General features: G+C 42.6%; 1 protein-coding gene across 1 annotated transcript in view; it reads right to left on the bottom strand.

The window, feature by feature from the left end:
- Positions 1–7,143: 7,143 nt before the first annotated feature.
- UNC45B (unc-45 myosin chaperone B) overlaps positions 7,144–15,528 on the bottom strand; it is a 45,269-nt gene continuing 36,884 nt past the window's right edge. Inside the window, exons 17-20 of the mRNA XM_075336252.1 lie at positions 13,049–13,164; positions 11,855–11,972; positions 11,300–11,458; positions 7,144–11,153 (exon numbers count right to left, since the gene is read on the bottom strand). Coding sequence (XP_075192367.1) covers positions 10,893–11,153; positions 11,300–11,458; positions 11,855–11,972; positions 13,049–13,164 — 654 coding nt within the window. The 3' untranslated portion in view covers positions 7,144–10,892. The remainder of the gene's footprint in view (positions 11,154–11,299; positions 11,459–11,854; positions 11,973–13,048; positions 13,165–15,528) is intronic.

The following is a 15,528-nucleotide window of genomic DNA, read 5'->3' as shown; positions in this document are numbered from 1 at the left end:
AGAGGACGTGTCGAACAACATGGCATGGGCCAGCTAGTCATAGCAATGATAATCACCAAGTGATATAGCCTTTAGTAAAGAACAGCAGGAGTATGATTAGAAAGGCAAATTTGATTTTTGTTTTTTAACCCCTACCGCATACTGTCCATAGATTATAACAAAAACCTGCTGACAAATTCCCTTTAATCCTTGGTTATGTTTATGTGCTGCATTTTTACTGTGTTTTTTTCTGGAGAAAAGATGATACATTTTACAGTACCAGCAAAAGCTAAGAGATTTCAGAAATCCTATGCACACATTTGGCTTTTTCTTCTTGGCTGAATTTGAGAACTGCAGCGTTCGTTAAATATGCAGCATGTCAATTTTTTCAGCATTTTTGCAGTGTTTTTTTCACCCAGAGAAAGCAATGAGAGAGTGCAAAAATGTTGAGTAAAACTAAACCTATTAAACCTACTGTAGACAAATCACAACTGTAATCCGCAGCAAAACCTGCCTTAAGAATGCAGCATTTTTACTGCCAAGAGGTCACACATACTGTATATTAAATTAACAATGTACTGTAAATGCTTAAATTCAAAACGAATTAAATGTTACTTATCACCAAGTCAAATTGTTAACTTTTTTTTTTTAAATGGTAATCAGATTGTTTTTTGTGCAATAAAATTCTTTTAAGCAATAGGTGTGTTTTGTTTTGATTTTTACCTCTTTCCAGTTTGCACCATTCGGCTCGTGTAACATGAAGATGTTTCACATAACAACAATTCTCAGACAAGATACACAGCCAAATATATCTGTACAACTTGTCTGCATAATGCATACTATATATTAAACAAATAAAACATCCAAATCGCAGATAAGTTGTAGCCACATATGATTTGCAGTGAAGTTTAAAGCAAATGAGTCACATCCAACTTGCATCCAATGAGTAAAAAGCTATCACATTTGGAAATATTCGTCACTCTTCATCACACACGAGGCAGGTTGCAATGCAACAAATATTAGATATGATGTTGCAATGTGACACGGTAATCTCAATGTCTGACAATACATTTCGCCGTTATAGCCGTACTCATCAAGTAAGACACATCAAATCTCACTATCTCATGCTGAAAATGACAGTTTTTACTTTTGCTGTCTTTTTTTCACCCACAAGACCTTGCCTCCGTATGATTGGGCAGTGTCAGAGAGGAATAAAACTTAACCCTGCCCCCAAAGAAGAATCTATGTTAACGCCTCCTTGGTTGAAGGGGACATTACCAAAACTGAGCGAAAGTAACTTTTTTTTTTTTCTAAATTCGTTTATTGAATAACAGAAATACACCAGGTACAGAATAAATGTAAATGTAATATACATATATAGAGTTGTAGCAGAATTCAATGCTAATGAAGTACATAATCCAGATACCTGAGGTGTCAAAGACACCTAAACAAAATTCCAAGAACAAGAGCAACAAACACATATTGCTGTGACCATTTCTATGTTGGGCACCAACCTGCAAGAAATTAACTCGGTAAAGTACCAGTCCTTAATATACTTAAGATAATACAACCGAGATTAAATAGCCCATAAAATGATCACCCTGACGATAATGTCAAGGGAGAAGAGATCCACATTTCCCAAACTTTGTTATATTTCTCAGGGCAACCTCTATTCTGATACACCGTCTGCTCATAGGGAAGTATTGCATTGACTAGTACTATCCATATACGTATGGTCGGGGGAAAGCTGCCCATCCACCACAGGGCAATAAGCTTCCTGGCCATAAAGAGGGATTCCTGCAGAAAAATGTGATGGTGGTGAGACCAAGAAATGATAGCATGACGAGACCCATGTGTGCATTTATAAAATAACATAGTTGTTCAAGGATCCTATCATTAGGTCCGATTAGTATTAACCAAAACATATTTGGCTTCCATTGCGGTCTACATGTCAACTAGCTGAATTTAAGTGACAAAATTACGGGGCTATGGTCTGAGGCACTTCTGTTACCGTGTTCTATGTCCTCTACCCATATGGCCAAATCGCTGGACCCAAATATATAGTCCAGCGGAGAGAACGTACGCTTAGTGGAAGAATGGCAGGTGTATTCACGCACATCCAGATGACGTAATCACAAATCCAGCCAGCCGTTACCCTGCCTGTAGACTGAAAATGTGGTGGGTGGCGAGGGTGGCTCAGTGGGGACATTGTCCATACGAAATCTGTCTAAGCCATTATCCATGACCAGATTAAAATCCCCCAAACACAGCACATAGGCGTCTGGATAATTTAGCTCAAAGCTGACCACCCCTTAATGATTGCTAAGTTGGCAGGGGGATGATTATAAGTGCAGAGGATAACATTCTCGAGAGTCAATTAAGGCCTGTGCAAAAACAAATCTGCCCTCTGGATCCCTACGAGCGGTTCTGAGGTCCCAGCATAGAGATTTATGTATTAGTAGGGAGACCCCATCCCCCGGGGGTAGCTCGTATGGAACGCATGTATGGACCACTGTACCCAAGGCTTTTGTACAAATTTAGCAGTGTCCCTAGTTAAATGCATTTCTACTAGGGCCACTATATGGGATTGATGCCGCCTGAGTTGTGAGAAAACTTTAGCTTGCTTACCGGGAGATTTAAGGCCCCATATATTCCACACCAAGCACTTAATATCAGAACCAATCATGACTCATGTGGGACATAAATGACCTTCATCGGGTTCTCTACCCTGGCCCCCACCTCCCACCCATAGGTCTGCAGCCATATAGTGAGTGATTCTCCTGCGATTCGAACTCCAGATCCTGAAATGAAAAGGGTTTTGCGCCATGGTCACTGGCAGAAGAGCAACATAAAAATAGCAGAATACATTGGCACTGCATCAAACACTGGAACATATTAAACAAACAAGAGCAATGTCCAGTGCCCTCCAATTCAAACTGCCAAGGGGATACCACCACTGTAATTAGTGTTAGGTATAGATGATATATAGCCACAATAGTGACAAAGAGCTCCCTTGTCCAGGCAGCTTGGCAGGAGAGGACTATAAGAAAGATAGTCGCTCTGCCTCTCCCGTCCTGGCATTCAAAGAAAGTCATTCAAGGCGGAAAAGTTAACGGGGGAAAAATACAATCACCTCCCCCTGCTTCCCGGTTGCAGTTGAAGTCAGTCAATGGCCTCATCCAGGGTGGAAAAAAGCAAAGATTTGCCCTCATAGATAATACGGAGACATGCAGGGTAAACCATTGGGTATAGGATGTTATGCTCTTTAAGTGACTTTTTAACGTCCAGAAACCGGGCTGTTTGCTTCTTAAGCTCCACTGAGAAGTCAGGAAAAATTGAGATTGTAGCGTTGTCATACCTAAGAGGGCCCCTCTGTCTGGAAGAAGTTGCGCAAATAAATGTCAGGGGGGGGGGGTGCTCCAGGAGGAAGAGGCCATGTGGGGACTCTGTGGGCTCTCTCCACTGCGAAGGTTGCAGAAAAGTCATTTTCCAGATTAGTTTTGGGCCACTCCTCTACAAACTGTTGGACTGCTGACCCTCTGGCCTCTCCAGGAGACCTATAACGCGGATGTCGTTTCCAGCGCATCCTGTTCTAGAGGTTGTCCGCTTTCTGTCGCCAGGCGTTCATGGATCCCGCCACCTTGGTTAGTTTAGTGGACATGTGATTTACTGTGTCTTCAAGGTTGGGATATTCTAGTCTCAGCTTCCGTGATTCAGCCTCTCAGGGTCTGTAGGCCTTGTCGTAGCAGCCCCACTTCAGAATGCACCTCTTTTATCATCTCTGACAGCGATGACTTGCATAGCAATATGGCCTTGAGTAACTGTTCAGAGACCAGAGGGGTGAGATTTGCGGCTATCTGAACCCTTGGCTGGGGTGCCTGGATTGCCCCTCAAGGCCCGTGATGTATCTGGGGGTTCCCCCTTGGCAAACTCTTTCAGTCTGTCGGCTGCACTGGCATTTTTTGCGGGACACATGATGGAGCGTAGGAGCGGCTGAAGATTAAATGTGACGGTGTCTCTTTAAGAGTGGAACAGGCTCCTAGTCCTGTTGGAGGGCCAAGGTTGTAAAATTATGTTTTTTGGTCGCCACAATTTTGCGCAAAATGCAATAACAGCCGATAAAAACGTAGCATTTGCGCAAAAATGACAGCCTTAGATGCAAAAAATAAGCCATCACTGAGCCATAGAGCCCAAAAAATGAGAATGCTAAGGGTCACGGAATATAGCGTAAAACGTAGGCCACTTTTTTCGGACAAACGTCTGATTTTTTTTAACCCCTTATATAAAAATAAACCTATACAAGTTTGGTGTCTACGAACTTGCACTGACCTGAGGCATCACACCCACACATCAGTTTTACCATATAGTGAATACAGTGAATAAAATATCTCAAAAACAATAGTGCTATCGCACTTTTTTTTGCAATTTTTCCGCATTTGGAATTTTTTTGCCGTTATCCAGTACACTATATGGTAAAACTTATTGTTCCATTTAAAAATACAGCTCATTCCGCAAAAAATGAAAAGTAAAGCCTGCTTTACATGTATCAATATGTCGTGCGATCGCACCCGCCCCCATCATTTGTGAGGCACGAGCAATTTCTTGCCCGTGTCGCACAAAGTCATAACCCCCCGTCACACGTACTTACCTTCCAAATGACCTCGCTGTGGGCGGCGAACATCCACTTCCTGAAGGGGGGGGAGGAACGTTCGGCATCACAGCGATGTCACACAGCGGCCGGCCAATAGAAGCAGAGACGTAAACATCCCGCCCACCTCCTTCCTTCCACATTGCCGGCGGGATGTAGGTAAGCTGTGTTCATCATTCCCGGGGTGTCACACGGGGCGATGTGTGCTGCCTTGAGAACAATGAACAACCGGACGTTCAATTTTTAGAAAATGAGCGACGTGTCAACGAGCAACGATAAGGTGAGTATTTTTGCTCATTCACACTCGCTCGTAGCTGTCACACGCTACGATATGTCAAACGATGCCGGATATGCGTCACTTACGACGTGACCCCGACGACATATTGTATGATATATCATAGCGTGTAAAGCCCGCTTTACCGTTACTGGCTAGCACATTATGTTTTCATGATTTTTTTTAGTGTTTCTTAAAGCCAGAAAGTTGCCATTTGAAATGACTTTAGTTTTGTGCCATGTCTGTGATCTGCTTTTTTTAAACAAAAGTAAACAACTGAATGAACATCCGTCACACTAAGCAACATCGCTAGCAACATCGCTGTTGAGGCACAACTTGCTAGCGATGTTGCTGTGTGTGACATCCAGCAACAACCTGGCCCCTGCTGCGAGGTCGCTGGTTATTGCTGAATGTCCTGGACCATTTTTTAGTTGTTGTGACAGCGACAGAGCAACAACTAAATGTGCAGTGAGCAGGGAGCCGGCTTCTGCGGACGCTGGTAACCACGGTAAACATCGGGTAACCAAGAAGCCCTTCCCTTGGTTACCCGATATTTACTTTCGTTACCAGCGTCCGCCGCTCTCACGCTGTCAGTGCCGGCTCCCTGCTCCCTGCACACGTAGCTGGAGTACACATCAGGTAATTAACCTGATGTGTACTGTGGCTAGAAGTGCAGGGAGCAGGGAGCCGGCACTGGCAGTGTGAGAGTGGCGGACGCTGGTAACGAAGGTAAATATCTGGTAACCAAGGGAAGGGCTTCTTGGTTACCCGATGTTTACCGTGGTTACCAGCGTCCGCAGAAGCCGGCTCCCTGCTGCCTGCACACGTAGCAGAGTACACATCGGGTAATTAACCCGATGTGTACTGTGGCTAGGTGTGCAGGGAGTCAGTGCTAAGCGGTATGCGCTGGTAACCAAGGTAAATATCGGGTTGGTTACTCGGTATTTACCTTAGTTACCAAGCGCAGCATGCTTCCACGTGTAGCGACGCTCCAGTGATCCCTGCCAGGTCAGGTTGCTGGTGGGATCACTGGAGCGTCGCTTAGTGTGACATCTCACCAGCGACCTCCTAGCAACTTACCAGCGATCCCTATCAGGTTGTATCGTTGTTGGGATCGCTGGTAAGTTGTTTAGTGTGACTGGGCCTTTAGAGCCAGGTGATTCCATAATTTTTGCCAGGGGTTGTTTATCAGATATCTAAAGAGTTAGCACAAGCTTTTTAGTAGCTAAGCCACCACAGAGTTTACCTAAATTACTCTCTTCACAGCTTTATAACATACTGTACATAGATTTGAATTAGTGAAAATTCAAAGAGAAATTTGATTTAAAAAGTAAATGCTTGAATTTACATGTTTTGAGCAGCTTATTATTTGCCATTACTACATATTTTTTCACGAGATGTCAGTCATATGCTATTTACTTGAAGGACTATAACATTAACACGCTGTGTTTTAATCTTGCCTTATGATACTGTTTCATATGCTTAACTACTCTGCCTGTAATTTTGCTACTGAATTATAGCTCTATTCTTGCTGCTAGCAGCTTAGCCTTTTTTGCTATATGCATACTATGTTATTGGGTCATACTAGTGCATATCATGTATTGCACTGGTAATTGTTAATTGGCCTCATATTGTGGATTTTTGTGTTGTCTTTTTAAACATTACCATTTTTACTATATGGTATATATTGCCCTATAGTTCAATTTCTTACAGTATGAACCTGACCTAGGCAGATAGTTATTATGGTTACTGTATGGCCTGGTTGTATTAGATATTTGACTTTGTACCTGAGCTCTCACTGACATGGTATATGTTAACTCATTGCCTTATCTTCATCCTTAATTGTTTATTATGATGTGATTTTTAGCATAGCTGATGGTTTATTTCGAGTGAGATATCTGGCAGTCCTCTGCATATAGTATTCACCACTGATTTTTATCGTTTGTACCTATATCTCTTGCTCCATGAATTTATATATTGTAATAAATGTTTTTTGCATGATAAACCCGGACTGTGTTTGCCTTTTCTTGTCCTTTTCCTTGTTTCATATGCTGTGTTCAATGTTATAATACCTAGTATGGATGCTTATTTTATATGCTGTTCTGTATGTTTGCATGACTTGACTATTTTGGTCATTTATGCCTATTTTCAATTACTTTCTTTTTAAAGTTTGCATGTCCCTTAATAAAAACAAACCTAATAGGAAGCACTAAAATAATGTGTAATAAATGAAAACAAACTCTATAAATACAAAATCTGCTTTATTAAAGATTGGGCTACAAATTATTTTTAAGGTAACGTTTGAAAGGTGAACTACCAACACCAGTTAATCCAAACCAAGAGCAATATATAACCAGAACCACGAAACATACAATACAAACAGCATGAAAAGTTTTCGGCCATTGACAAATGATCCACTCACAGGCAATATATAGAAGCAATTTGTGAATTGTTTGGCCTATATGCCACTTTACTAAAATGTAATGTTCTTTTTAACACGTTATTTAAACCACTTAAACCTGAACACTCAGATTGGATTTCTGTTACGCTTGGTTTTGCACTTCCAGGCACAGTGGTATGGAAAGCTGAGGTTTATAGAGCTGTGCTTAGGTTCACACAAGATGATTTTATTTTTTTTCTCCTAACAAGAGTTGTTTGCATCCAGTTAACTCCTATGTTTGTATTTTGTAAGGAAAATAAATGTATTCTGTGCCAGCCATGTCAATAATGTAGATGCAAGGTCAGGCAACAGGACCCAATCAAAAGAGCCCTCTAAGTTTTGCCATCTAGGATCCCTCTGAGTAGAACATAAAGGGAACCTGTCATTTTGGAAAATGCTATTTACCTCCTAATTTGGAGTCAATCTGCAGCTAAACATCTTTACAATGCTGCCCAACTACCTTACTGAAAGGGTGGCTACTGGGAGAAAATCAACATATTTTTTCTTGGAAGCTGCCAGCTTTCAGCAATGAGGGCATGCATGGACTAGCTACAGTCCTCATCATATCATCATCAGAGTGGCGGCTGTAAGCTCGCACTGGTAAATACATTAACAATTTTCTGTGCACAGATGCGCTGCTGACCTGGCTGTCAATCACAGTAATATGGCATGCTTACAACTGTCACTCACAGTATAGTAAGCAGTGCTAAGGGCGATGACTGTAGCTGCTTTGTGCAAGCCCTGATGACTGAAAGCTAGTGGCTACCAGGAGGAAATAAGTTCAGTTTCTCCCAGTGGCCCCCCTTTCATTAAGGCAGCAGTGCAGCACTACAATGTTTTTTTACAGCCACATTAACCCTTTATCTGCACGTAAACAGCATTTTCCCAGGTGACAGGTTCGTTTTAGGCTGGATTCACACTTGCTTGTGACTTGTGCACGTATCAGATTGCACTGCCCAAACCGTCCGGCGGCTCTTCTGGCAGAAGCGACTCAGCTGCATGTATTGCTATGCAGCTGACACGCTCCTTTCAGAAGCCGTTCAGGAGATGCAATCTGATACTCACGTGAGTCACACGCAAATGGGACTCCATCCTTAAGTAAAGTAAAAGATTGCTCTTCATTTCATGTCCTACATGGTAGATTTTGGTTATATTTAGTGCTGTTCCATATATTGATCCTTTGTACAGTAATTATTGTATTTATAATCTATTTTCCAAAACCTAGTATGCTGAGAGGGGTAATGTGTTATTTACCTACAACAAATAAATAAAGGAGATTTTAAGCAATGTTAGGGTATATGCGCACGTTGCGTTCTGTGCAGTGCGGAAAAGAACGCACCCTCTGGCAGACTAGACAAATGTAAACACTGCATTTGTAAAAAAAAAAAATTCATCCAACACGCATGCATTTTGGATGCATTTTGCATGCGTGTTGGATGCATTTTTGACAGTTCGTTCCCCTGTCAATTCAGCTCTGCTACATGCTCGCTGACAGCAAACACAGAGTCGTGCGATGAGAATGAACTCGGATGAACTTCACCCGACTTCATTGTCATCCCGTGGCTCTGTCTGTGTGTCGCGTCCTGCTTAGCGGTCACCCATGAAGGACTCACCGGTGACAGCTAATCCCCTGAGTGACTGAAGTGAGCAGCGCGATCGGCGGTGCCGTCACTCAGGTTACCCGCTGCCAGCTGGAGTCCTCCACCCGAGACTGCAATTCACCTGTGACGTCATCGCTGATCACGCAGCTCACTTCAGTCACTCAGGCGACTTGCTGTCACAGTTGGAGGCTCCAGTGGTGGCCGCGGGTAACCTGAGTGACGTCATCGCTGATCTCGCGGCTCACTTCAGTTGCTGCGTGGAGCGGTCTGGTCTGTGGCCGCTCCTGGCAGCTTCATGTAGCAGAGCTAGATGCGTCGCGGGACCTCGTGTGGATTACGTCGGACCTGGAGGGGTATTTGGGGATTAATAAAGTGGTGAAAGAGGGTGGGGTTTTTTTGTCTTTTATTCCAAATAAAGGATTTTTTCGGGTGTATGTGTTTATTTTCTTTAACTTACAGGTTAATCATGGAAGGTATCTCTGCGAGACGCCTGCCATGATTAACCTAGGACTTAGTGGCAGCTATGGGCTGCCATTAACTCCTTATTACCCCGATTGCCACTGTACCAGGGCAATTCGGGATGAGCCGGGTAGAGTCCCGGGACTGTCTCATCTAATGGATGCGGCAATTCCGGGCGGCTGCTGGCTGATATTGTTAGGCTGGGGGGGTCCCCATTACGTGGAGCTCCCTATCCTGAGAATACCAGCCTTCAGCCGTGTAGCTTTACCCTGGCTGGTATCAAAATTGGGAGGGGACCGCACATCGTTTTTTTTTTATTTATTTTACTGCACGATATAGACCCGCCTACTGGCGGCTGTGATTGGTTCCAGTGAGACAGCTGTCACTCAGCGTGGGGGCATGTCTGACTGCAACCATCATAGGCACCGGTGGGCAGGGAAAGAAGGGAATACGAGATGGAATAATGAGCGGCCGGCATTTTCAAAAAAGGAAAAGCCGCCGGAGCTTTGTGACAGCCGTGCAGCGCCGGTGATCGGGGATTGGTGACTATCAAAGAGAGAGGGGGGCGAGAGAGAAATAGACAGAGCGACCAACTGACAAAGAGACCGACTGACAGACAGAGAGAGACTGAAAAGACCTGCGTTTTGTCAAAAAAGCATGCAGAACGCAACAAAAATGCAGTCCCAAGTGCATTTTGGTTGAGTTTTGATCCACATCATTGATTTCAATGGGTGGAGAACGCAGCTACAACGCACAAAAGAAGTGACATGCTGCTTTTTTTTCCACAGCGATTTTTGGCATCCAAAACGCTGCGTTTAAAAACGCAGCATGCGCATTGAATTTTCAGACTTCTCATAGACTTTGCTGGGGAAGCAGAACGCATGCAATTTGGCACTGAAACGCTGCAGTTCAAAACGCAGCGTTAACGCGGGAAAAAAGGCAACGTGCGCACATAGCCTTAATCAGTTTTGTTTGCTTTATTGTGTAATGCTATCTATTATGTAGTAGATACTTCATGTATAAAATGTGATCCTTAATAATGATATCTTAAATCTGTTGAATTTTTTGCTTAAGTAAAACTAGTTTTTGATACTTTTTCCCTTATAGTGGTAAATATCTGAATAAATCTACTTTCTCTAAGGATAGGTGCAGATGACTGAATCTGGTCAATTATGCAAATCACACTGTAATCCGAGATTAATCAGAATTTGAGCATTCTCAGATATGTTTCGTCACATTGCACTTGGACCGAAAATATTGTCATGTGCACGAGCCCTAAGTGAAAGTAAAAGTGCCTTACTTTTCAGAACAGATGATCTACAGAAGCTTAAACTTTGACTGACTCAAATATAGGTATACTTTTTAATAATTATGAGAAGTGCCTCATATTATTAACATTTAGCACACATCTTCCATTATTTTTCAACACACACCAATACGCCCCTACATAAAAAGGGAATGCGCCTTTGGGATCTGATTTATGACACACATTTATGATACCGGCTTGATAAGCCCATAATCTAAACATTTAACCAGGGCTTCTCTGGCCACATCTATAATATGTTGCTTGCTGGGATTGCGCTCTTCTTTTCCTAGAACTGTTAAAATCTCCAACATCTCTGCCTCCACCAACTTCTTGGCCAACTCTTGGTCTGCGGAGATGAGGTTATAGGCAATCACAATTCCTCGATGCTGAACCTGCAAGTCTTCATTCAGACAAAGTCTCTGAAGGATCTCCATCCATTGGGTTGTCTGGAAAACAAATACATCGGAATTATCAACTGGAAAGCATGAATAGAATAAATTCAAAAGAGCGTTTTTGAAAAACCCTAATAAAAAAAAACCCTTTAATATTCCATAGTCGCTCATCATTAGTATATCCCACAGCTTTTACTTACTACTTGGGTCATTTTATGGCACAGCTGCTTCTGGGCACCAGTGAGAACGGCAAGAGTCCCAGCTGCTGCTCTTTGTAATTTAACCTCATCTTCCTCTCCACAAAGCAAAATCACCAGCTTCAAACGGTCATTTCCTTCCGCCGTGAACCTCTCCTGAATCTGTTGGAATGGAATATAGCTCATTATGGTACAATTATCACTTAAAACAATTCAACATATAACAAAAATGGTTAAAGGTGAAAACAAGTATCAGACATTCTGGATATTTTTGTAAAGATGATTTGAGTGACCGGTTTCTATTTATCGGTAAAACATGAACCTTTCTCTGATACAATGACAAAAGAAATCAAATAATCACACTCAGGACCGCCAGTAGTAATATCTGGGCCTCCTGTCACATATCTTATCTTTATTGTCAGTGCCCCACTGCAGTTATTATTAGGATGTTAAAAGCGAAGACAGATTACTTTAGCCCCTTTTTTGGACACATAAATCTAAGCCTGAGTACAGTACATTCTGACATTCCTAAAAGCCGCACTGGTCACAATCGCCTACCTCTTTATTCACTGCCAGGTTGCACATGCATTCAGTGGCCGCTTGTCGGATCTGTTCATGATTCTCAAACATGTAATTCTCAATATCAGAAAGAGCTTTCTCCTTAATAATTTTTTGCCTGTGTAATAAAAATGGAGAAATCGATTATATTTTGCACTAAACATGATAGAAGGAAGAATTCTGGGCTGATATTAAAAGGTTATTACCATTTTCAACATCCTATCCCAATATGTAGTAGGCATAATAATATTAGCAAATACCTCCAATTAGAAATGTAATATAGTTCTCCTGTTATAGCCTTGTCTCTTACCTCATGTGCAAAGCATTGCAGCTTAGGTATCCATGGTTACGGCACAAGCAACTAAATAACTGTCACTATGAGTGGATATAACCATGGATACCTAAGCTGCAATGCCCTGCACATGAGGTAAGAGACATGGCTATATCAGGAAAACTATATTACATCTCTAATTGGAGGTATTTGCTAATATTATTATTACACCTCTTGGAGATGGGAATACCCATTTAAACTAAACTCTACCATCATTATAAAAAACATGTTTTACATCCACTAGAACAATGAAAATCTGATAAAGGGGGCTTTACACGCTGCGACATCGCTAATGTGGAGTCGTTGGGGTCACGGAATTGGTGACGCACATCCGGCCGCATTAGCGATGTTGCTGCGTGTGACACCGATGAGCGATTTTGCATCTTTGCAAAAACATGCAAAATCGCTCATTGGTGACATGGGGGTCCATTCTCGATTATCGTTACTGCAGCAGTAACGATGTAGTTTGTCGCTCCTGCGGCAGCACACATCGCTCCGTGTGACACCGCAGGAACGAGGAAGCTCTCCTTACCTGCCTCCCGGCCGCTATGAGGAAGGAAGGCAGCGATTTGCCCGTGTCGCGCAACAGATGGGGGCGGGTACCCACACTAGCGATATCAGGACCGATATCGCAGTGTGTAAAGTAGCCTTTAGTAAAATAAATAAAATCAGCATTGCTATGTATAGTAAAAAATACTGATCTCCTATGAACGCAGGCCACGGGCTTCAGTTAACAAGAGATTCTTAATGATAGGCAAGGTTGTCATCAGCAGACCTCTGGCCGTCATGGCAAAATATCAGCATTTTGTCTTCTACTTGATATGTAGCTGCAGTTATGTCTATCTAATATTTGGAATACAAACCGTAATTTTTCACTCCTCCCAGAGAGGTTTGTCAGGCCAAGGAGTGCTTCAAAGTTCTGCATACCATCTTTCTCTGTGTTCAAGAGACTGACCAGGGGACGCACCACTTCATATATCTGAAATAATACCATTACAAGTTGGCATAATTTTCCAATGTTCAGTTTTATTGTAATGTATCTAAAATGTGTAATTAATGAAACGTTACGTTTCAGTGTAGAATCAAACGCTGATGACAGACCTAACATTTAAAAAGAAAAAGAAAAAAATGAAGCAAATTTGGGGATTAAAGCAAGACAGTTATACATATCAAGTCACCAAACGGCTGTCACACTGCTTCCAGGTCCGCTCATTAAATCTCATTAATATTCACTGCTTCCCTCATCCACCCTCTGTAACAGCATCTGTGATTTCTTGCAGTCAAACTGCCGGCATGCCGGCTTCTGTGATTGGTTGCCCTCACACTAGGTGTCTGGATCCCTGGAGTGTAAAAATAAATCAATAATTGAAAAAAAGTGGCGTTGGGTCCCCCACATTTTGATACTCAATCCAGATAAAGCAGACAGCTGGAGGATGCAGCCCCAGCTGTGTATCAAAATCTAAGTGACCTCATGCGTATTTTTTAATTATTTAAATAAATAATTTAAAAAAATCAGCATCTGGTCCCCCCCAATTTTAATACCCAGCCAGATGTAGCAGAGCAGGGCTTGTCATAGGTTGTCATGTCTGTAGATTACGTCGGACCTGCAGAGTAAAGCGCTAGGATTGGCGCATCTAATGAATGCGCCAATTCTACGGAAGCTGTGGACTTCTATTGTTAAGCTGGGGAGGGCTCAATAACTATGGGCCTCCCCAGCTTGAGAATACCAGCCCCCAGCTGTCTGCTTTATCTTGGCTGGGTATCAAAATTGGGGGTACCCCAAGCCGATTTTTTAAATTATTTAAATAATTAAAAAAAAGCTGCATGGGGTCTTTTGTATTTTGGTACACAGCCAAGATAACGCACACAGCTAGAGGCTGCAGCCCACTCCACTACAGGGACCCAGATAGCTAATGTGAGCGCAACCAACCACAGATGCTGGCACGCCAGCAATCTGACTGCAAACAATCATAGACGCTGTCACAGGGGGTGGACGGTGGAAGCAGTAAATATAAGCTTTAATGAGCAGACCTGGAAGCAGTGTGACAGCCGTGCGGAGACTCAGGAAGTATAATTTCTCTGCATTAATCCCTGTTTTGCTTCCTCTTGCAGCCCCCTAGCCCTTGCTACCACCATTTTATAGCACACAAGTTCCAAACTTAGGAGAGTTCATCCTATTGCCACATGCCCTTTAAGAGTAGATCAGTTTAGACAATTTTTTTTGCTTTAAACACATTCCCTATATAAAATTTTATTCTACAAGTATTAAGCTTTATAAGGCTAAAGGCCACGTCTCAATAAGCGACATCGCTAGCGACATTGCTGCTGAGTCACGGTTTTTGTGACGCAACAGTGATCTTGCTAGCAATGTCGCTGTGTGTGACATCCAGCAACGACCTGGCCCCTGCTGTGAGGTCGCCGGTCGTTGCTGAGTGTCCTGGACCATTTTCTTCAAAGGCGATGTCCTGCTGGGCAGGACGCATCGCTATGTTTGACACTGTGTGACAGGGTCCCAATGACAGCAGAGCTCATGATCATACAAGATCCATACATACCCATACAAATAACACTGAGACAGACTACAGAGTATAGGTTGGAAAGAATTGGCCATTTGTTTATTATTAAGGGTTACCAAATAACAGGTATATAAACCATAACCAAACATTACCATAATAAACCAAAACCAAATTCAAGGAGCTAATTACCATAATCCACCCAGAGCCTCTGGGCGATTTTTCCCCCTCTAATATAAACAAATGACAAAACAAAACAAAAGAACATAAAAAACGGGGCGGGAGGGCGGGGCAACTTCTTCTTTGATCTTCAGCTGTGACTGGCACAGCTGACCAAAACCCACTCTTTTATAGGGAAAAACCTTCCCGCACAAAAAGTGAATCACCAATAAATAACCACCAGACACCCGCGCGGTGTGTTAATTGGCCAGAGCCACACACCCGCGTTACTAGGCAGAAAATTACCTCATAACCTCACAAAATATTATAAACATCCACGCAGTGCTCCGATTGGCCACAGGCCACACACCCGTGTTACTAGGTAGAAAATACCTCAGGACCTGTATGATCATGTTAATCCCCCAGCTAGTTGCTATGGGATTTTTCATGATCATACAAGATCCATACATACCCATACAAATAACACTGAGACAGACTACAGAGTATAGGTTGGAAAGAATTGGCCATTTGTTTATTATTAAGGGTTACCAAATAACAGGTATATAAACCATAACCAAACATTACCATAATAAACCAAAACCAAATTCAAGGAGCTAATTACCATAATCCACCCAGAGCCTCTGGGCGATTTTTCCCACACGGACGCTAAT

The sequence above is a fragment of the Anomaloglossus baeobatrachus genome, chromosome 2 (genome assembly GCF_048569485.1).
Source record: "Anomaloglossus baeobatrachus isolate aAnoBae1 chromosome 2, aAnoBae1.hap1, whole genome shotgun sequence".
NCBI lineage: Eukaryota > Metazoa > Chordata > Amphibia > Anura > Aromobatidae > Anomaloglossus > Anomaloglossus baeobatrachus.
Note: the sequence above shows the minus strand (reverse complement) of the source record. Positions and strands in the feature narration are given on the sequence as shown.